This window comes from Cherax quadricarinatus, chromosome 58 (genome assembly GCF_038502225.1).
Source record: "Cherax quadricarinatus isolate ZL_2023a chromosome 58, ASM3850222v1, whole genome shotgun sequence".
NCBI lineage: Eukaryota > Metazoa > Arthropoda > Malacostraca > Decapoda > Parastacidae > Cherax > Cherax quadricarinatus.
Genome location: NC_091349.1, coordinates 12563169 through 12586174, shown reverse-complemented (window position 1 = coordinate 12586174; position 23006 = coordinate 12563169). Strand labels below are relative to the sequence as shown.

Here is a 23006-nt window from a genome sequence, read left to right as displayed (position 1 = left end):
GAGAAGGTGTGGAGTTAATAAAAGTATTAGTCAGAGGGCTGAAGAGGGGTTGTTGAGGTGGTTTGGTCATTTAGAGAGAATGGATCAAAGTAGAATGACATGGAGAGCATTAAATCTGTAGGGGAAGGAAGGCGGGGTAGGGGTCGTCCTCGAAAAGGTTGGAAGGAAGGGGTAAGGGAGGTTTTGTGGGCGAGGGGCTTGAACTTCCAGCAGGCGTGCATGAGCGTGTTCGATAGGAGTGAATGAGATGAATGGTATTTGGGACCTGACGATCTGTTGGAGTGTGAGCAGGGTAATATTTAGTGAAGGGATTCAGGGAAACCGGTTATTTTTATATAGCTGGACTTCAGTCCTGGAAATGGGAAGTACAATGCACTCTAAAGGAGGGGTTTGGGATATTGGCAGTTTGGAGGGATATGTTGTGTATCTTTATACATATATGCTTCTAAGCTGTTGTGTTCTGAGCACCTCTGCAAAAACAGTGATTATGTGTGAGTGGGGTGTAAGAGTTGAATGATGATGAAAGTAACTTGTTTTTGGGGATTTTTCTTTCTTTGTGGGTCACCCTGCCTCGGTGGGAGACGGCCCACTTGTTGAAAGAAAAAAAAAAAGTATATAATTTATCTAGTATCTCTTCCCTCTATTACATAAGTATTGGGAAAGACAACACCAAAACAGTCTAGAGGTCCACTTATGGGTGATTTGATGCTGGTGAAAGGCAGCATTCCTAAAATAAAACTTAATAATCCCCAATTCCCCAGGTGCTCTATAGCCCATATATGTTTAGTGCTTTCCTATTATAATAATTTAAACAAGGATTTGGTATGCTGAAGTCTAAAGCTATATCAAACCTAACACTTTTCTTCTTTCAACACATCAATCGTCTCCCAACGAGGCAGGGTGACCAAAAAAAAAAAAAAAAAAAAAAAAAAAAAAAAAAAAAAAAAAAAACACTTTCACCATCATTCACACAATCAGTCTTTGCAGAGGCACCCAGATACAACAGTTTAGATGCCACCCCAAACAGCCAATATCCTAAACCCATCCTTCAAAGTGCAAGCATTGTACTTCCCACCTCCAGGACTCAACACATCCCATATAAACCATACCCCCGGCCGGGATTGAACCCGCGGTCATAGAGTCTCAAAACTCCAGCCCGTCGCGTTAGCCACTAGACCAGCTAACCACAATAAGATTCATCCAACTAGGTATATTATACCTAGTTGGATGAATCTTATTGTGGCTAGCTGGTCTAGGTATATTATACCTAGTTGGATGAATCTTATTGTGGCTAGCTGGTCTAGTGGCTAACGCGACGGGCTGGAGTTTTGAGACTCTATGACCGCGGGTTCAATCCCGGCCGGGGGTATGGTTCGTTTGCAATCGTGTCATTATGATTCTTGAGACATCCCATATAATAACATCTTAGGTTATTATTTACCATATAAGAAACAAAATATACAACTATTAAAACTTTCTTTTAAGTGTATCAACCAATCATTGGTCTAATCTGGGGGGTGGGTCATTGGTCTAATCTGGGGGGGGGGCATGGACCTGCTCTGCATGGGTCAGTAGGCCTGTTGCAGAGTTCCTTCTTTCTTATGCTCTTACGTTCTTCCTTAGAGACAGGGCCACCTCACACTGAAGCCCATAACTGTAACCCACTTAGCTTTCGTTTAAATCTGGTCTTGGTATTACTCTTTCTGTCCCTATAGAAGGTACCATGGGAACCTGTGATGCACCGGTATATTACCTGTATCACAAAACTACAAAGTTACATACCATGAGTTCTTTCTTAATATACTGAAGCTCCTCCTTAAGTGCTTTTCTGTCATCTTTTAAGACTCCAAAACATGTCTTCCCAATAGACATGTCACCACCTTCATCCTGAAGAGTATAGTTATATTTAGACATGAGTAACATAACTATTATAATTCTTTTTTTTTCCCCAATACAAGATATAAACTAATTTTATATCCAGAGATTAGATAAAAAATATAAACCATATATTGAAAAGAGGAAATTGCAAGAAGTTTATCAAGCTTAACCCTTTCACTGTCAGTCCTGTAATATTACGGTGTAAGTGTGAGAGCCAGTGTTGGTCCTGTAATACTACACCAAAATTCTAGTGGCTTCAAATATAGCGGGAGAAAGTTGGTAGGCCTGCATGCGAGTGGAATGGGTCTGCGTGGTCAGTGTGCACAGCATAAAAAAAATAGTGGAGCCAGTGGTGCATTGTGGGAATGCCATTTCAGTGTACCTTGTTTACCATGCCTCGCAGTAAGAAATGCCTCACTTCCCAGCGAACTGGGACTCTTCTTCACCCAAGTGACAGTTCTAACACAGATGGAAGTGTCAGTGAAAATGAATTTCATGGTTTTTGAGGAGTTTGTGACCAAAAGCAATGCCCAGGAAACCAGAAGGAAGAAAGGAAGAAAGAAAGGTAGGAAGCAGGGAAGGAAGGAAGGACGAAGGGAAGGAAGAAGGGAAGAAAGAAGGGAAGAAGGGAAGAAAGAAGGGAAGAAAGAAGGGAAGAAAGAAGGGAAGAAAGAAGGGAGGAAAGAAGGGAAGAAAGAAGGGAAGAAAGAAGGGAAGAAAGGGAAGACAGTCAGACAGAAAGACACAAAGAAAAGAAAAGAAAAGAAAGAAAGAAAGAAAGGAAGGAAGGAAGGAAGGAAGGAAGGAAGGAAGGAAGGAAGGAAGGAAGGAAGGAAGGAAGGAAGGAAGGAAGGAAGAACCTAAAAAAGTCAAAGTGACTTATCGTGGAACTCCGGTTTTCGTACTTAATCCGTTCCAGAAGGACGGTCTAAAACCGAAACGTACGAAAACTGAATTAATATCTCCTATAAGAAATAAAGTAAATACAATTAATCCATTCCAGACACCCAAAATTATTAACAAAAAATACATTTTTAAAAGAATATAGTCTTACACACAGAAAACAATGAGAAATAAATATAAATAACTAATTTTAATGATAAACGAACATTACATACCTTTATTGAAGATTCTTGTTGGCGTATTGAAGAAGGCGAGGAGGGGAGAGGAAGTTGAGGTTATAAGAACATAAGAAAGAAGGAACACTGCAACAGGGCTACTGGCCTATGCGAGGCAGCTCCAATTCTCGTACCGGCTTAAGCCAATGCCTTGACCTAGTGAGGTCAGACACATCACTTAAGGGAGGATCAGTGCATCCGACCTAGTAGCACAAGCTAGTCAGGACCAACTCTCACCCACCCACACTCACTCATGTATTTATCCAACCTATTTTTAAAACTACACAACGTCTTAGCGTCTATGACGGTACTCGGGAGTTTGTTCCACTCATCCACAACTTGATTACCAAACCAGTGCTTTCCTATATCCTTCCTGAATCTGAAATTTTCCAATTTAAAGCCATTGCTGTGAGTCCTGTCTGTTAGATATTTTTAGCACGCTAATTACATCCCCTTTATTAATTCCTGTTTTCCATTTATACATCCCTATCACATCCCCCCTAATTCTACACCTTTCTAGAGGGTGCAGGTTCAGGGCCCTCAGTCTATCCTCATAGGGAAGATTTCTGATACATGGGATCAACTTTCTCATCCTCCTTTGCACATTTTCCAGTGCATTTATATCCATTCTGTAAAACGGTGACCAAAACTGCGCAGCATAATCTAAATCAGGCCTAACCAAAGATATACACAGCTGAAGAACAACCTGAGGACCCCTATTATTTATACTTCTTGCTATGATGCCAAGGATTCTGTTAGCTTGATTGCAAACATTAATGCACTGTTGTCTTGGTTTTAGATTACTACTAACCATAAGGACTTCAGGTATCAAAGCCCTCTCTGGGGTTACTTCCCTTTGTTTTTTTTACTGGCACTGAACCCCTATCACACTAAAAATCTGTCCAGAGAGCTCTGTTTCTGCCTAAAATGGGACAAGGTATTGTCACTGAACATGTTGCATATACAGCTTATATCAGCTTTGTCAGGGTGATATCTTTCAACAAAAGTTTGCAACTCATTCCACTTTGCACACATGCCCTTAATCACTGAAGAAGAAGACACCTTCTTCCCTCTCTCTTCCCCCTCCTCAGCTGTTCAGTGGTTAGCTCTTCCCTGTGGTCCTCCACCAACTCTTTCACATCCTGGCCACTCGCATTCAACCCCATGGACTTTCCCAAAGACACAATACATTCCACAACAGGCATAGGGGCAACAGGGTCAGCCTCAAACCCTTCAAAATCCTTCTCGACTTCCCATATATCCTGGCAAGCTCAGCTAAACGTATGCCACTTTCTTATTTTTCTACAACGTATGCCACTTTCTTATTTTTCTACAATCTCTTTCTTGAATTTTATCATGTTTCTCACCTTTACCATAGGGCTGGCACTAGGAACTTTCTTTGGGCCCATAGTGGCTTATTTCGCAGTCGCAATCAATAAACAAGGACAAAAATTGTGAAATGTTTCAGATGAATGCTCACTCAACCAGTGACAGAGCCAGACTGATGGCGTCCTGGGCAGGCGAACGCGTATGATACGTATGATTTCCAGACTGAGGTACGAAATCTGGAACAAAATTTCGCCCAAAAAAGTGTTCTAAATCCAAATTGTACGATATGCGGGCCATACAAAAACCGGAGTTCCACTGTATTTCCATGTGGGTGATGGGGAAGACAGTGTGGGTAATGGGTGGTGGTGATTTCATAATGCGTCATTGTAACACCAACCATGTTACTCAGCACCCTCAACAAAAGCCACACACACACAACAACCTTCCAATACTATTTGTGCAGTTATTATGTTGCATACAATGAGTGGATATATATACATTACACATTATATTGGTCTCACATGCCACGAAAGTTACTTCAAAAACTAAAATATTAAAAAATAAAAGAAAAAATACAACAAAAGTAAAAAAAAATTACTGAGTGAGCGGCAGTCGGCGATATAGCCATAAGCAGTTCACTTTCTGTCAACTTCACGCCTCTATATCTCGGTAAGTTCTGATCAAAATTTTTTTTTTAAAACACTCACAAAAATATTCTTAAGGGTTTGGTAAGAATTTTTTTTTTTTTTTTTTTTAATATTTTTTGACAAAGTGTGAGAGTTTAGAATCAGGGGTCCCAAGAATGAAAGGGTTAAGAATACAGCCTCTCCTCATTTATCGATGTACTCATTTACCTACGCCTCGGACTTATGACAGGCTCTTTGACCAGTATTCATACCTAAATAAAGTATATTACAGCTGATTTCCTCTATTCTGTTTATTTCAATATACAGTACACTACTGTATAAATATTTAAAAATATACCAGTAATGTTATAAATGGTGCAAAGGTGACATTAAAACAACATCGAAGATGGATGACACAAACTTACTACCATTATAGTATGCTCCTCACTTAGCGATGAATTCATTTAACAACATGGTCTCAGGAACGAAACTCTGTCATCAAGTGAGAAGCTGTAGTATACTCGACATTACAGAACAAAAATTTACCCAACACAAAACAAAAATTACCCATACTTAATCAGGAGATACACTGGTCCAGCTAGTACAGTATAACCTAAAGACATTTACCAAATGGCACATTTCCACTACAAAGCTTATCAGTGGAAATTTGGAATAAAGCGAGTTGAAACCATTCTCAGCCATTTTAAATTAGGCAGGATTGAGTAGATCTTAAATTTTTGGTAAATTAGCTAGTACTTAGAATGTCAAGACAGCCACTGCCTCCTACAAAACAGTGTACCAAGATAAATGCATCTTCAGCCCTAAAATTTTTTTTTTACTTAACCACACCATCTATCATTAAGATAGGATTATAAAAAAAGATAAACTATGCATTCATCATCAGTCATTCAATATGTCTTGCTAGCAGTATGCAGAAATCACAATTCAAAGTTGGAATGAATTATCTGTGTATTGCAACCACCCAGGGAGGTACTACCGTCCTGCCAAGTGAGTGTAAAACGAAAACCTGTAATTGTTTTACATGATGGTAGGATTGCTGGTGTCTTTTGTCTGTCTCATAAACATGCAAAATTTCAGATATGTCTTGCTACTTCTACTTGCACTTAGGTCACACTACACATACATGTACAAGCATATATATACACACCCCTCTGGGTATTCTTCTATTTTCTTTCTAGTTCTTGTTCTTATTTATTTCCTCTTATCTCCATGGGGAAGTGGAACAGAATTCTTCCTCTGTAAGCCATGCGTGTTGTAAGAGACGACTAAAATGCCGGGAGCAAGGGGCTAGTAACCCCTTCTCCCGTATAAATTACTAAATTTAAAAGAGAAACTTTCGTTTTTCTTTTTGGGCCACCCTGTCTTGGTGGGATACGGCCGGTGTGTTGAAAGAAAGAAAGAAGATCTGTGTATTGTTCCATCACAGCATTGTGCCTTTTTATTCTTCCCACATTTTTTAAATTTTGCCCTTAAATCTCTGCATAATATTCAAATCATAAACTACTTACCAGTATACTCCTAGCCATAATGTTTAATCCTTTGACTATATCACAGATCTATGCCTCAATCACAGTGCCCTCAATTATGCTGTGATCAGTAAATATTGGCCTAGACATGAGAGAATGGGTCTGTGCAGAGGGTATGCACAGTATATAAAAAAAAAGGCTCCTGCCCCATACAGTGCATGATGGGAGCAGCTAACCTCTCACCTTAAGTTTGGGTTAAAAAGTAACCAAGACATGTTTTATGCTGGTTTTCATAGTTTTGATGGAATGGAAAATATACCAGTAAAATGGAGATGTTTTGTGACAGTTTCAGACTAGAAGAGCTTGAAATAGGCTTCAAATTGGTAGAAATACTCCATATTGGCAATATTCCTAAGGGTGGGGTGGGCTTGCAACCCCACCCCAATCTATTTAATGAGTTTTTACTAGAGAACAAAAAGGCACAATACTGTGACTGGAACGCTACACAAACAGCCCGCACACAGGAAGAGCTTATGAGATAGCAGTAAATGGTCCAAGTCGAACTGAAATGTCATCATACGCTCCTTTCTCCTATGTACAGGCTATTTGTTTAGTTTTTTACTAGGTCTGCTTCAATTACTGGGATGGTTTAAACCATGACCAATCATTTTTTATTTTATTTGCTGAGAAATAGGGTAAAACTTAGAAATTTTATATGATGGATTCAAAAAGGAGGGAAAGTGTTATATAGGAGAGACCTTGGTTTGTGATTAATGAAAAAAGGGAAGGCTGCTTTAGTGGCTGGAATGCCTAGTGTTTATTTTGGACTTTTATAAACTGAAATTTACTGTTTTGTGCAAAACTGGCTAAATTACCAACCTCTTCACAATTTATAGGAAAGTTCTGTTAAGTGGGCAGTTTTTTGCATTCAATAAATAGAAAGGAAAGCAAACTAGCCAGGAATCGGATCCGTTTGAGTAATGTAATTGGCTTAAAACTGCCCTCAGATAATGTGTTATTCCACGGTCTTCAACACATTTTGCATTTTTGGTGTGATTACCCTTAGATTCTCTTATCATTTTAGAAGGTATTTTTTTTTTTTTTTTTTTTCAACAAGTCGGCCGTCTCCCACCGAGGCAGGGTGACCCAAAAAAAGAAAGAAAATCCCCAAAAAGAAAATACTTTCATCATCATTCAACACTTTCACCACACTCGCACATTATCACTGTTTTTGCAGAGGTGCTCAGGATACAACAGTCTAGAAGCATACACACATAAAGATACACAACATATCCCTCCAAACTGCCAATATCCCAAACCCCTCCTTTAAAGTGCAGGCATTGTACTTCCCATTTCCAGGACTCAAGTCCGACTATATGAAAATAACCGGTTTCCCTGAATCCCTTCACTAAATATTACCCTGCTCACACTCCAACAGATCGTCAGGTCCCAAGTACCATTCGTCTCCATTCACTCCTATCTAACACGCTCACGCACGCTTGCTGGAAGTCCAAGCCCCTTACCCACAAAACCTCCTTTACCCCCTCTCTCCAACCCTTTCGAGGACGACCCCTACCCCGCCTTCCTTCCCCTATAGATTTATATGCTTTCCATGTCATTCTACTTTGATCCATTCTCTCTAAATGACCAAACCACCTCAACAACCCCTCTTCTGCCCTCTGACTAATACTTTTATTAACTCCACACCTTCTCCTAATTTCCACACTCCGAATTTTCTGCATAATATTTACACCACACATTGCCCTTAAACAGGACATCTCCACTGCCTCCAACCGTCTCCTCGCTGCTGCATTTACCACCCAAGCTTCACACCCATATAAGAGTGTTGGTACTACTATACTTTCATACATTCCCTTCTTTGCCTCCATAGATAACGTTTTTTGACTCCACATATACCTCAACGCACCACTCACCTTTTTTCCCTCATCAATTCTATGATTAACCTCATCCTTCATAAATCCATCCGCCGACACGTCAACTCCCAAGTATCTGAAAACATTCACTTCTTCCATACTCCTCCTCCCCAATTTGATATCCAATTTTTCTTTATCTAAATCATTTGACACCCTCATCACCTTACTCTTTTCTATGTTCACTTTCAACTTTCTACCTTTACACACATTCCCAAACTCATCCACTAACCTTTGCAATTTTTCTTCAGAATCTCCCATAAGCACAGTATCATCAGCAAAAAGTAACTGTGTCAATTCCCATTTTGAATTTGATTCCCCATAATTTAATCCCACCCCTCTCCCAAACACCCTAGCATTTACTTCCTTTACAACCCCATCTATAAATATATTAAACAACCATGGTGACATTACACATCCCTGTCTAAGACCTACTTTTACCGGGAAGTAGTCTCCCTCTCTTCTACACACCCTAACCTGAGCCTCACTATCCTCATAAAAACTCTTTACAGCATTTAATAACTTACCACCTATTCCATATACTTGCAACATCTGCCACATTGCTCCTCTATCCACTCTATCATATGCCTTTTCTAAATCCATAAATGCAATAAAAACTTCCCTATCTTTATCTAAATACTGTTCACATATATGCTTCAATGTAAACACCTGATCTACACATCCCCTACCCACTCTAAAACCTCCTTGCTCATCCGCAATCCTACATTCTGTCTTACCTCTAATTCTTTCAATTATAACCCTACCGTACACTTTTCCTGGTATACTCAGTAAGCTTATTCCTCTATAATTTTTACAGTCTCTTTTGTCCCCTTTCCCTTTATATAAAGGGACTATACATGCTCTCTGCCAATCCCTAGGTACCTTCCCCTCTTTCATACATTTATTAAACAAAAGTACCAACCACTCCAACACTATATCCCCCCCTGCTTTTAACATTTTTGTCATGATCCCATCAGTACCAGCTGCTTTACCCCCTTTCATTTTACGTAATGCCTCACGTACCTCCCCCACACTTACATTCTGCTCTTCTTCACTCCTAAAAGATGGTATACCTCCCTGACCAGTGCATGAAATTACTGCCTCTGTTTCTTCCTTAACATTTAAAAGTTCCTCAAAATATTCTCGCCATCTACCCAATACCTCCATCTCCCCATCTACTAACTCCCCTACTCTGTTTTTAACTGACAAATCCATATTTTCCCTAGGCTTTCTTAACTTGTTTAACTCACTCCAAAATTTTTTCTTATTTTCATTAAAATTTCTTGACAGTGCCTCTCCCACTCTATCATCTGCTCTCCTTTTGCACTCTCTCACCACTCTCTTTACCTTTCTTTTACTCTCCATATACTCTGCTCTTCTTATAACACTTCTGCTTTGTAAAAACCTCTCATAAGCTACCTTTTTCTCTTTTATCACACCCTTTACTTCATCATTCCACCAATCACTCCTCTTTTATTTTGAAAATTACAACAGTGAAAAGGTTAAAGACCATGCCTCATATCCATACGAAAGTACAGTGGACCCCCGCATAATGATCACCTCCGAATGCGACCAATTATGTAAGTGTATTTATGTAAGTGCGTTTGTACGTGTATGTTTGGGGGTCTGAAATGGACTAATCTACTTCACAATATTCCTTATGGGAACAAATTCGATCAGTACTTGCACCTGAACATACTTCTGGAGTGAAAAAATATCGTTAACCGGGGGTCCACTGTATTAGCACTTCTTTTTTTAACTCAACAGCCGACTCCCACCAAAGCAGAGTGACCCAAAGAAAACACATTCACTCATCTGTTGTCTTTTCAGAAGAGTGCTGTCATCACAAACAGATTACCCATGCAGCTGCAACATCCCCACATCAGAAATCAGTCACTGCCCTACCCACCTCCAGGACTAAAGTCCAACTGATCAGTTACTCTTGAATTCCTTCATAAACATTACCCTTCTTACACTTCAACAGCATGTCCATTAAAAACCACTTATCTCCATTCACTCCTATCTAGCACGTACACACAAGCTTACAAGATGCTCAGGCCTAAATCTTAAGCCTCCTGTAATCTTGGGGTGGAAAGTAGAAAGGGTAAGGTCAATCCCTACCCTTCTTACTTTCCACCCCAAGATTTATACATCTATTTCATCATCCTACCCCTCTCCATTCACTCTAAATGCTCAAACCACAATAACAACCCCTTTCAGCCCTCTGAAAGGGGTTGTTAATGTTTGGTGACCCCAAACTATCTTTTGATTTCTATGATCTGAATTTCTGCATAGTATTCACACAACACATTACCCTCAAACATGACATCTCCAGTGCCTCTAGCTTCCTCCTTACTGCAACCTTCAAAGACCATGCCTCACATCCATTCACGTTTTGGTACCACTATACTCTGGTATTTTCCCTTTTCTGTCTTCCGCAAATGTTTCAACAAACAACTTTCTTCTCCTCTCATGGTTTACTTCGTCTTTCATACTCATTTGCTGGCATCTCCACTCCCAAATATCTGGTAGTATCAGGTAGTAGGTTGGTAGACAGCAACCACCCAGGGAAGTACTACCGTCCTGCCAGATGACTGTGAAACAAAAACCTGTAACTGTTTTGCATGATGGTAGGATTGCTGGTTTCTTTTTCTGTCTCATAAACACGCTAAGATAACAGGGATATCTTGCTACTCCTACTTACACTTTGGTCACACTTCACAGACACGCACATGCATATATATATATACATACATATAGGTTTTTCTCCTTTTTCTAAATAGCTCTTGTTCTTTTTTATTTCTTCTATTGTCCATGGGGAAGTGGAAAAGAATCTTTCCTCCGTAAGCCATGCGTGTCGTATGAGGCGACTAAAATGCCGGGAGCAATGGGCTAGTAACCCCTTCTCCTGTATACAATTACTAAAAAAGAGAAGAAGAAGGGTTGGAGGGAGGGGGTAAAGGAGGTTTTGTGTGCGAGGGGCTTGGACTTCCAGCAGGCATGCGTGAGCGTGTTTGATAGGAGTGAATGGAGACAAATGGTTTTTAATACTTGACGTGCTGTTGGAGTGTGAGCAAAGTAACATTTATGAAGGGATTCAGGGAAACCGGCAGGCCGGACTTGAGTTCTGGAGATGGGAAGTACAGTGCCTGCACTCTGAAGGAGGGGTGTTAATGTTGCAGTTTAAAAACTGTAGTGTAAAGCACCCTTCTGGCAAGACAGTGATGGAGTGAATGATGGTGAAAGTTTTTCTTTTTCGGGCCACCCTGCCTTGGTGGGAATCGGCCGGTGTGATAATAAAAAAAAAAAAAAAAAAAAAAAAAAAAAAAAAAAAAAAAAAAAAAAAAAAAATAAATCTACTTCCTCCATACTCCCTCCAACTGATATTCAATCTATCACTGCCTAAACATTTTGTTCCCATCATCAACTTGCTCACTTTAGCTTTCCTACTTCTACATGCCCTCCCAAATACATCATCCAAACTTTTCGTACTTGTCTTCAGAATCTCCCAAAGAGAGCTGTCATTGGTAAAGAGCAAACTGAGAGCTCCCACTTTGTATTAGTTCCAACATCTTTTAAAACCACACCTTGCCCCAACACCCTAATATTCACCCTTCTTGCAAGCCCATCAATAAATGTATTAAACAACCATAATGGCATCACATATCCCTATTTAAGACCTACTTTTAAAGGGAAATAGTCCCCCCCCCCCTTTCCCTCCTACATACTCTAACCAGAGCATCACTATCCACATAAACATTCTTTATTGCTTTTGTAACAAACAATATATAATAAGTATCACATTATCCTTACATTATTATTATTATAATCAAAAAGAAGCGCTAAGCCACAAGGGCTATACAGCAAATTATCCTTACAAAAGGTATTAGTCATGAGTGGAAAAATCTAAATTTCAAACATACTTTATACAAGAAAATCTTACTTCTGGCTCTTCTACTTTAGAGGATTTTCTTGGTGAAGTCTCTACATAACATTCTTGAGGTTGAGTAACATTGCTGTAATTACCAGTCTCTAAATTATCAATCTCTAGCCCAAGAGTTTCTGTATTTCCTCCCATTTCTTGAATGAGCCTTTCTTTGGCTGCTACTTCATTCTTGAGGTCAAGAATCTCTCTCTTCAGAGCAATGATGTCTGATTCTTCAGTAGAAACATCACTAATCCGTTTGTCACACTCCTCCGATTGCATGTTATGATTACTCTCTCTAAGCGATTCCAACTCTTTACTCGTAGTATTTAGTTGATGCTGTAGAGAAACAATGGTAGCTTCAGCAGCTCTCAGCTGTACAGACACAGTTTCTGATGTATCTGAGTCCATGTTGCTTGGCTCCTGTAGCATAACATCATGATCCTCAACTGACTCAGCATGTGAGGAGGTTTGAGATGCTGAGACAGTATCTCCTGTCAATGAAGCTGCCTCTAGCTGAAGGGTCAACTCTGCTTCCTTCTTCCTGAGACGACACACTGTCAGATGTAGCGCTTTGTTAGCTTTTTCTACTTGCACAAAACGAGCAATCAGATCAGCATTCTCCCTCCGAATCTGTGAAATGACAGACATGAGAACACACAAAAAGTATTAAAGCCTCTTCAAAGGTCTATTTAAACAGCAATATTGGGCAATTTAATAATATTCAAGAGAACAAAAAATCAATACATATTATAAAAGAGGGACTACAAATGTATAAATTCAAGGATTATGTGGAGTAAAATAAAGATTGGATGTGAAAAGTGGGTTATAGTAAGCGTGTATGCACCTGGAGAAGAGAGAAGTGTAGAGGAGAGAGAGAGATTCTGGGAAATGTTGAGTGAATGCGTGGGGAGTTTTGAATCAAGTGTGAGAGTAATGGTGGTTGGGGATTTCAATGCTAAAGTGGGTAAAAATGTTATGGAGGGAGTAGTAGGTAATTTTGGGGTGCCAGGGGTAAATGTAAATGGGGAGCCTTTAATTGAGCTATGTGTAGAAAGAAATTTGGTAATAAGTAATACATATTTTATGAAAAAGAGGATAAATAAATATACAAGGTATGATGTAGCACGTAATGAAAGTAGTTTGTTAGATTATGTATTGGTGGATAAAAGGTTGATGGGTAGGCTCCAGGATGTACATGTTTATAGAGGGGCAACTGATATATCGGATCATTATTTAGTTGTAGCTACAGTTAGAGTAAGAGGTAGATGGGAAAAGAGGAAGGTGGCAACAACAAGTAAGAGGGAGGTGAAAGTGTATAAACTAAGGGAGGAGGAAGTTAGGGCGAGATATAAGCGACTATTGGCAGAAAGGTGGGCTAGTGCAAAGATGAGTAGTGGGGGGGTTGAAGAGGGTTGGAATAGTTTTAAAAATGCAGTATTAGAATGTGGGGCAGAAGTTTGTGGTTATAGGAGGGTGGGGGCAGGAGGAAAGAGGAGTGATTGGTGGAATGATGAAGTAAAGGGTGTGATAAAAGAGAAAAAGGTAGCTTACGAGAGGTTTTTACAAAGCAGAAGTGCTATAAGAAGAGCAGAGTATATGGAGAGTAAAAGAAAGGTGAAGAGAGTGGTGAGAGAGTGCAAAAGGAGAGCAGATGAAAGAGTGGGAGAGGCACTGTCAAGAAATTTTAATGAAAATAAGAAAAAATTTTGGAGTGAGTTAAACAAGTTAAGAAAGCCTAGGGAAAGTATGGATTTGTCAGTTAAAAACAGAGTAGGGGAGTTAGTAGATGGGGAGAGGGAGGTATTAGGTAGATGGCGAGAATATTTTGAGGAACTTTTAAATGTTAAGGAAGAAAGGGAGGCGGTAATTTCATGCACTGGCCAGGGAGGTATACCATCTTTTAGGAGTGAAGAAGAGCAGACTGTAAGTGTGGTGGAGGTACGTGAGGCATTACGTAAAATGAAAGGGGGTAAAGCAGCTGGAACTGATGGGATCATGACAGAAATGTTAAAAGCAGGGGGGGATATAGTGTTGGAGTGGTTGGTACTTTTGTTTAATAAATGTTTGAAAGAGGGGAAGGTACCTAGGGATTGGCGGAGAGCATGTATAGTCCCTTTATATAAAGGGAAAGGGGACAAAAGAGATTGTAAAAATTATAGAGGAATAAGTTTACTGAGTATACCAGGAAAAGTATACGGTAGGGTTATAATTGAAAGAATTAGAGGTAAGACAGAATGTAGAATTGCGGACGAACAAGGAGGTTTCAGAGTGGGTAGGGGATGTGTAGATCAAGTGTTTACATTGAAGCATATATGTGAACAGTATTTAGATAAAGGTAGGGAAGTTTTTATTGCATTTATGGATTTAGAAAAGGCATATGATAGAGTGGATAGAGGAGCAATGTGGCAGATGTTGCAAGTATATGGAATAGGTGGTAAGTTAATAAATGCTGTAAAGAGCTTTTATGAGGATAGTGAGGCTCAGGTTAGGGTGTGTAGAAAAGAGGGAGAATACTTCCCGGTAAAAGTAGGTCTTAGACAGGGATGTGTAATGTCACCATGGTTGTTTAATATATTTATAGATGGGGTTGTAAAAGAAGTAAATGCTAGGGTGTTCGGGAGAGGGGTGGGATTAAATTATGGGGAATCAAATTCAAAATGGGAATTGACACAGTTACTTTTTGCTGATGATACTGTGCTTATGGGAGATTCTAAAGAAAAATTGCAAAGGTTAGTGGATGAGTTTGAGAATGTGTGTAAAGGTAGAAAGTTGAAAGTGAACATAGAAAAGAGTAAGGTGATGAGGGTATCAAATGATTTAGATAAAGAAAAATTGGATATCAAATTGGGGAGGAGGAGTATGGAAGAAGTGAATGTTTTCAGATACTTGGGAGTTGACGTGTCGGCGGATGGATTTATGAAGGATGAGGTTAATCATAGAATTGATGAGGGAAAAAAGGTGAGTGGTGCGTTGAGGTATATGTGGAGTCAAAAAACGTTATCTATGGAGGCAAAGAAGGGAATGTATGAAAGTATAGTAGTACCAACACTCTTATATGGATGTGAAGCTTGGGTGGTAAATGCAGCAGCAAGGAGACGGTTGGAGGCAGTGGAGATGTCCTGTCTAAGGGCAATGTGTGGTGTAAATATTATGCAGAAAATTCGGAGTGTGGAAATTAGGAGAAGGTGTGGAGTTAATAAAAGCATTAGTCAGAGGGCAGAAGAGGGGTTGTTGAGGTGGTTTGGTCATTTAGAGAGAATGGATCAAAGTAGAATGACATGGAAAGCATATAAATCTATAGGGGAAGGAAAGAGGGGTAGGGGTCGTCCTCGAAAGGGTTGGAAAGAGGGGGTAAAGGAGGTTTTGTGGGTGAGGGGCTTGGACTTCCAGCAAGCATGCATGAGCGTGTTAGATAGGAGTGAATGGAGACGAATGATACTTGGGACCTGACGATCTGTTGGAGTGTGAGCAGGGTAATATTTAGTGAAGGGATTCAGGGAAACCGGTTATTTTCATATAGTCGGACTTGAGTCCTGGAAATGGGAAGTACAATGCCTGCACTTTAAAGGAGGGGTTTGGGATATTGGCAGTTTGGAGGGATATGTTGTGTATCTCTATACGTATATGCTTCTAAACTGTTGTATTCTGAGCACCTCTGCAAAAGCAGTGATAATGTGTGAGTGTGGTGAAAGTGTTGAATGATGATGAAAGTATTTTCTTTTTGGGGATTTTCTTTCTTTTTTGGGTCACCCTGCCTCGGTGGGAGACGACCGACTTGTTGAAAAAAAAAAAAAAAAAAAAAAAAATAGTTATGTAACAATTATTAAAAAAATAAAGAAAACAGGATAAGTAAACATAGTATTAAGTGTAAAATGACAATAATTTGGTAGACTAGGTATTGATGGGTAAATTTATGGATGCACATGTTTTTAGAGAAATATCTGATATTTCAGATCATTATTTAGTGGTAGTTATGGGAAGAGTAAGAGGCACATGGAGAAAAAGGAGATTGGTGTCAGTGGGTAATAGAGGATAGGAAGTGAATGAAACTAAAGGTGACAGTTAACCCTTTGAGGGTTTTCGTCGTACTAGTACGTCTTACGCGTAGGGGTTTTTGACGTACTAGTACTCATAAATTCTAGCGGCCTCAAATCTAGTGGGAGAAAGCTGGTAGGCCTTCATATGAAAGAATGGGTCTATGTGGTCAGTGTGCACAGTCTAAAAAAAATCCTGCAGCACACAGTGCATAATGAGAAAAAAAAACTTTGACCATTTTTTTTTTAATAAATCAGCGACTTTGCAGTGTATTTTCGTATGGTATTTATTGTTGTATTCTAGTTTTCTTGGTCTCATTTTATAGAATGGAAGACATATTACAGAAATTGAGATGATTTTGACTGGTTTTACAAAGAAAGGTGCCTTGAAATTGAGCTCAAAGTAGCAGAAATGTTCGATTTTTACCAAACTTCAAAAGTAAACAAATCGTGCCAAGCGTGCAATACACGTCAACTGGTGAGTCTAATATTCTTTCACAAGTGCACCAATAATATTTATACCATTTTTTACACTAATGCAGTAGTCTGCATAAGAGTAAATCTTATATTTTTTGTGAAAATAAAAATTCAAACTGGAAAGCAAAAGAATATAAGAGGGGCCTTGAGACGTGACTAATGACTAGAGGAAATGTCATTTTAGTGCCAGGAATGTCTTTCTTGTTTATTCTGGACCCTATTCGGAAATTGGCATCTTTTGAAATTTGTGTGAAATTGGCAAAATTGCTAAATTCTGACCACTGTACTGGATAGTTGTATTTCATAAATGAGTGGTTTCTTGCACCCATTCGATAGAAAAAATGGAGTTCTACCGGAATATTCATGTTTTTTGTCGACTAGTACAGTGAAATTGGCCGAAAATGGGGCTCAAAGTGGGCAAAATCGCCGATGCGTAAACTTCGCCGAGACCGCTAACTTTGCGAGAGCATAATTCTGTAAGTTTTCTATCAAATTTCAAACTTTTGGTGTCTTTATGATCGGGAAAAGATTCTCTATCTTTTCATAAGAGAAAATAATTTTTTTTTTTTTTTAAATTTGGCCGACCCTGAGAACGAGTTTCGGAGAGGGCCTGTCGACCCTCAAAGGGTTAATGGGTAAAACATACTATTGCTCAATCCACATGTTCAAAACACTGCATTGTAATGCTGATGCTGAACTCAAGAGATTCCTAAAAACTGTAACAGAACACATGAGCACCACACCAGAAGCAAATACCTATTTTATGCAAATTAAAGGACCAAAAGTGTGGAATAACCTGATGAACTAAAAAATTACAAAATTTTTACTCAATTAAAAATTAAGCTATAGCATGCACTATGTGCTTACACACAAGTCAAATAATTTATCCTATCTCTATTTGTAAATAGCTTCTACTGTTTTGTATTATGAGCACTATTTCAATATTCTGTACTGAGATTTGCTACCAAAAATTGCCATTATATCTAGCTTTTCCTAGGTAGTAGGTTGGAAAACAGCAGCCACCCAGGGAGGTACTACCGTCTTGCCAAGTGAGTGTAAAATGAAAGCCTGTAACTGTTTTACATGATGGTAGGATTGCTGGTGTGTCTTTTGTCTCATACCTGCACGATTTCAGGCACATCTTGTTACTTCTACTTACACTTAGGTCACACTACACATGCATGTATATGCACATATATACACACCCCTCTGGATTTTCTTCTATTTTCTTACTAGATCTTGTTCTTGTTTATTTCCCCTTATCTCCATGGGGAAGTGGAAGAGAATTCTTCCTCCATAAGCCATGTGCGTCTTAAGAGGCGACTAAAATGCCGGGAGCAAAAAGAGAAACTTTTGCTTTTCTTTTTGGGCAACCCTGCTTCTGTGGGATATAGCCGGTACGTTGAAAGAAAAAAGAAAGATCTAGTTTTTAAATTAATGTAATAAATGCCACCTAATGTTGTAAAAATTGTACCTGGCAACAATTTATTTTGCTAGAATTTAATTAAATTCCTACGTCTTAGTGTTGCATACCATACTTCAAGTATATTCTTTAAGTTCCTATTATGCAAGGTTTAACCGCTTGACTGTTGCAACCCCAAATCTTATGGAATTACGCTCTCGCGAGGTTAGCGACCTCGGCGATATTTACGGATTGGCGATTTCATCCACATTGAGCCCTATTTTTGGCTAATTCCATTGTTCCAATCGACCAAACTCATAGCTATTTCATTAGAACTTCATTTTTTCTATCGATTGAGTACAAGAAACTGCCCATTTACCGATTTCAACTATCCAATAACGTGGTCAGAAATTTGCAATTTGGCCAATTTCACGAAAATTAAAAAAATATGACAATTTCAAAATAGGGTCCAGAATGAACAATGCAGACATTCCTGATATTACTCTTGCTTTCTATTTTGAATTTTTATTCAAACAAAAAAATAGAAGATTTCTCAGTAGTAGTACCAGTTCCTTGTAACCAGTTACCAGTAACCAGTGTACCAGTAGATGACTCACTACCAACCGTCTCTGCGTGAATCACTGACTGTTATGTTGCTGCTGACCATAGCAGGATTTCAAACACCTCACCCGTAGGCACTGGGGCACTGGTGGGTCAGTCAAGATAGGGAGCAGAGAGAGGCAGGTCGGCTGTTGGTGCCTTCCCACACTTTCCGTTATATATTATACGTACTACCAGCCTACGTGAGTACGTATTCTTTACCCATCCACGTTTCGAAAACCCACATGATAAATGGTGGCACCGGTGTGGGCGTGGATTTAAGGGTATTTCAGACGTTAGAAGACTGTTTGTGGGTTGCCGGCAGGTCAAAGGTGAACCGTCCGCCACCTCCAGCTACTCGCTACCCTCACTCTTCTCCACTGTGTACTCCAGCCTGCAAGCCTGTTGCAGCCAGTTTTCAAGCTTCCTGGCTTAGTTCGTGTGCTAATTGCTTCAATCTCCGAGGGGTTGACCCGGAATTTGCAATTAAGCCAGTTAATAAGCCAGACTGTGGAAGTGAACGCTAGTCAGCCTGCCTCAGCCTACCATCCAGCCTGTCTCCTGTCATCCACCTGCTCCTTCATGCTGTGTGCATCGTTACACGTCTTCGTCAGCCATTCTCGTGGGTTAAGCCAGTCAGTCAACCCAGCTGAGAGAGAGAAGTAAGCCACGCAAGTTCCTCTGAAGTATTGTTTCATATATCGCTTGTGCTTGGATGCTGGTAAGAGTGGTCTTCATCATCCCTGTGGCATTGTGATTTAGTTAAGCCACCTTGTGCGTGGTGAGAAGTGTGTGGCAGTGAGAGCGCACAGGGCCAGCTTGTTCCGCTGCCCCCACCACCCGCCACACACTCTTCACTCATCTACCTGTGGCTGTTTGCACCCTTGTACCGGGTCCTAGTACTGTTTTGGCTCACATAATTGGTCAAGAGATTGTAGCTGAGAGCCAACGATAAAGCCAGTTATGTGAGTTCACCGAGAAAGCAGATTTCTTCACGACGACAGTGTGAGTGTAGGAGGCGTCATCACCGCACAGGACGTCTTCCCCTCATCACTAGTCATCCCGTCTTCTACTCCAGACTTCAGTGATAATTTTCTAGAGACATTTTCCTGCATTTAAAGACATTTGCGTGTGTGAGACATTTACAGTGAATTTCTTGTGTACTCTAAGCTTTGTGTTTTCAGTGTAGACTCAGTGTTTCTTTGACTCTATTTTTTGCAATATTTTTCCGTGTTATCGCTCATCTCATATATTTTTTTTTTCTGTGTTTTTTTTTTATGCTACTCTCTGCCTGTAGTAAGTATTATTGTGTAGTGTACCAGTCAGTCATTCCGTGTGAAGTAATTCATTCATTTTTTTTTGTATTCTTTCAGCATTGTATTCTCCAGTATTTGTCATTGTAGTTCATGCAGTGATATTCATCCCAGTATACTAAATTATCCATTTATTTCTGTGTGTCTTTTTTTCGTATGCCAGCAGTGTCTCATTCCCTGATTTTTTCGCAGACTTGTGTACCTTTTTTTTTTCGTATGCCAGCAGTGTCTCATTCCCTGATTTTTTTCGCAGACTCGTGTACCATTATTTTGCCAGCAATTTTTGTCGTATCAGTCACAGCAAAATTTTGTTGTAAGAATATACTAAACAAAAATGAATAAGTGAATATGTTGTGTGTGCCCCGCCACTTGTAAGTGTTGTGTGCCCCGCCACTTGTAAGTGTTACACTTCCAGTTTTGTTTCTTGTTTTATTTTTATTCATATTTTTCATATTTCTTTGAACAAATTCACTCTTAGTGTAATTTCAATTTCTTTTTTAACATAAAGTGTTTTCTTTACTCTGTTTGAGTAAATTGTTTTGTCTAATTTACAATTAAGAGTTAAAGTGTTCAATCAGTTTTTCTTCATATTTTTATTTTATTATTTAACCAACATTTTCCCAGTGTAACTTTTATTACTACATTGATTATTTCTACACCTTATTTTGTTGCACTTGTTCTGCAGTGAATTATTTTCTTTTATTGACATTATTATTCTCAGTTCATTATTGTTTGAGTCTTGTTTTTCATTTTATTATTTTTCCTTATGTTGTCTTTGCATTATATTTTAATTTTGTTTATGCATTCTTAGAAAATATTTAAATTTCCCAGTTATCTCTCGTTGCATACAATTTAGTGATTTTATTTTATACTTTTTATATTGAATTACAATTTTATTAGTTAATTCCTTTATTAGCAAGAGTACAGACAGCTCATTTTGCATTTCAGTCTCCAGTAATATTTTTTTACTTGTAAATGTAAATGTAATTTTTTTATCTTGTCCAGCAGTCCTTTACATTGAGTTGTCCTTCCTCTTGCAGTGTATCTTAGACATTTTTTTTTTTTTATTACTTCTGCAGAATTAGTTGCATCTCTTTTATTTTAATTTTAGCATTTTGTATCATTTTTATTGTTCATTATTTTTTCCTTATTTGTTCTTGTGCAACTTCTTTGCCATTATGTCTCACATACCGTCAAGTGATACTTTAGTGAATGGCGACACTCAGACCTCTCAGGCTACTGCTGCTCCCGTCATCAGTTCTCACAGTTCCTTAGCGACTGACAGACCGACCCAGACACTGAGATACTATAGTTTTACTCGTGATTCCCTTGATGCGTTACCTTTATTCAATGGCCATGTACATAGTCTTGAAGCATGGTTTACTGCCATTCGTTCTCGTGTTAATGCTCTAGTTGAAGGTCCTCCTTCTGAGGAAAGTCTTATCAGACTTGCGAAAGAAGCTCTTCATCGATCCCCTGCTGCTGTTCACGTTGTTGATCTCCTTGATATGCGAGATATGCGAGACTTCAGGAATCTTACTAAGTGGTCAAAATATGAGGAACTGATTCGTTCTTTCCTCGTACCAGTAAAAACAGCTGATCCATATGTCGTTCTTAGGGAACTAGTGAATGCTACTCCCATGACTAATGAATCGTTGAGTGCCTTTGCTGTTAGATTAGACAAACTTTTATCATCATTTATCAATGCTGTCCAGTCCTCAGCTTTTGTCCCTGACGAGGATAAACCATCCACAGCATCGTTTGCTAAAATAGCAGCTTTTGGAGCAATCAAAGAACTAATGCCACTTGCTTCCGTGTGTGCTTATGAGGCTAATCCCCCAACTGTGACGATGGAACCACTTACAGCCCTAAATCATGTACGTTCCTTGTGCCCCCAGGGTACTTTCCCATGTATCTAAAGTAATTTCTCACCTATGCCTCAGTCTGCACCACCTCTTGTTTGTGCCACAGCGACAAATCGTGGTCGTCAACCATCTCAGCGATCACCAAGGACCAGTGTATAGAGTCATTATAAACCTCGTAGTATTCATAGTACATTCAGTAACCATAGTCAGCGGACTTGTTACAACTGTGGTTTCCGTGGACATATTGCAATTAATTGTCCTGATAGTCACCCTAAGAGGCGTCGTGCTGATGATGAGTACCAGTCAGATCTTCCCTACTGTACTTATCGTAGAATACATGGACATGACACATCTGAGTGCAATGCTCTCTACAACCTTCAGTACTCTAGGTCTTTCCGTGGCCGTTCCAACCGCAGAACCCGTAGAGGAAATAGACATCGTGGTTCTCAAAATTACCAGAACCAGGCTCATTCTTCCAATTCGGGGGAATTCGAGCGCCCCAGTCAAACCGTCCCATGGTGACAGTAGGTGATAATGAGTACACCATCCCCGTTCACAATTCCTTTGAAGCCTTAAGCAGTCTCGAGAATGACAATCCTGCTGATGATGTTGCTTCACACGTCTCTGACGTAGATGATTTTGGGGATGAAGTGGAACAAATCTTTGCTGATGACAATCCACCTTTTTGTTTGCACATAACTTCCAATGCAACCATAGGCCCTATAGTGCAAGCATCTGTTCATAATGCGCCCGTTCATTTGTTCATGGACTCTGGTGCGCAAGTCAATATTATCAGGTCTAGTTTGTTTAGGGATAAGCAGTTACGACATGTCCTTCTCGTAGAACCGACTCATGTGTCCTCCCTTAGTGGAGTAGCTGGTTCTCACCTGCGTGTCCGAGGTCGGACTTCCCTCACCTTTTCTATCCAAGGCAGAGACTTCACTGCTTCCTTCCTTGTTGTCGACCAGATTACCTTCCCTGGTGACCTTCTACTGGGATTTGCTTCCATGCGAGACTT

The 23006-nt window shown here is 39.6% G+C and overlaps 1 protein-coding gene across 7 annotated transcripts in view; it reads right to left on the bottom strand.

The window, feature by feature from the left end:
* Positions 1-23006, bottom strand: part of LOC128697976 (centromere protein F) — a 266000-nt gene that overhangs the window by 43256 nt on the left and 199738 nt on the right. For all 7 annotated transcript variants that reach the window (XR_011393629.1, XM_070097610.1, XM_070097611.1 and 4 more), the window contains 2 exons: positions 12313-12927; positions 1783-1887 (listed from right to left, as the gene is read on the bottom strand). Coding sequence is in view for 6 of the 7 variants with exons in the window: in XM_070097610.1 (XP_069953711.1) it covers positions 1783-1887; positions 12313-12927 (720 nt within the window). In the remaining variant the exon portion in view is untranslated. The remainder of the gene's footprint in view (positions 1-1782; positions 1888-12312; positions 12928-23006) is intronic.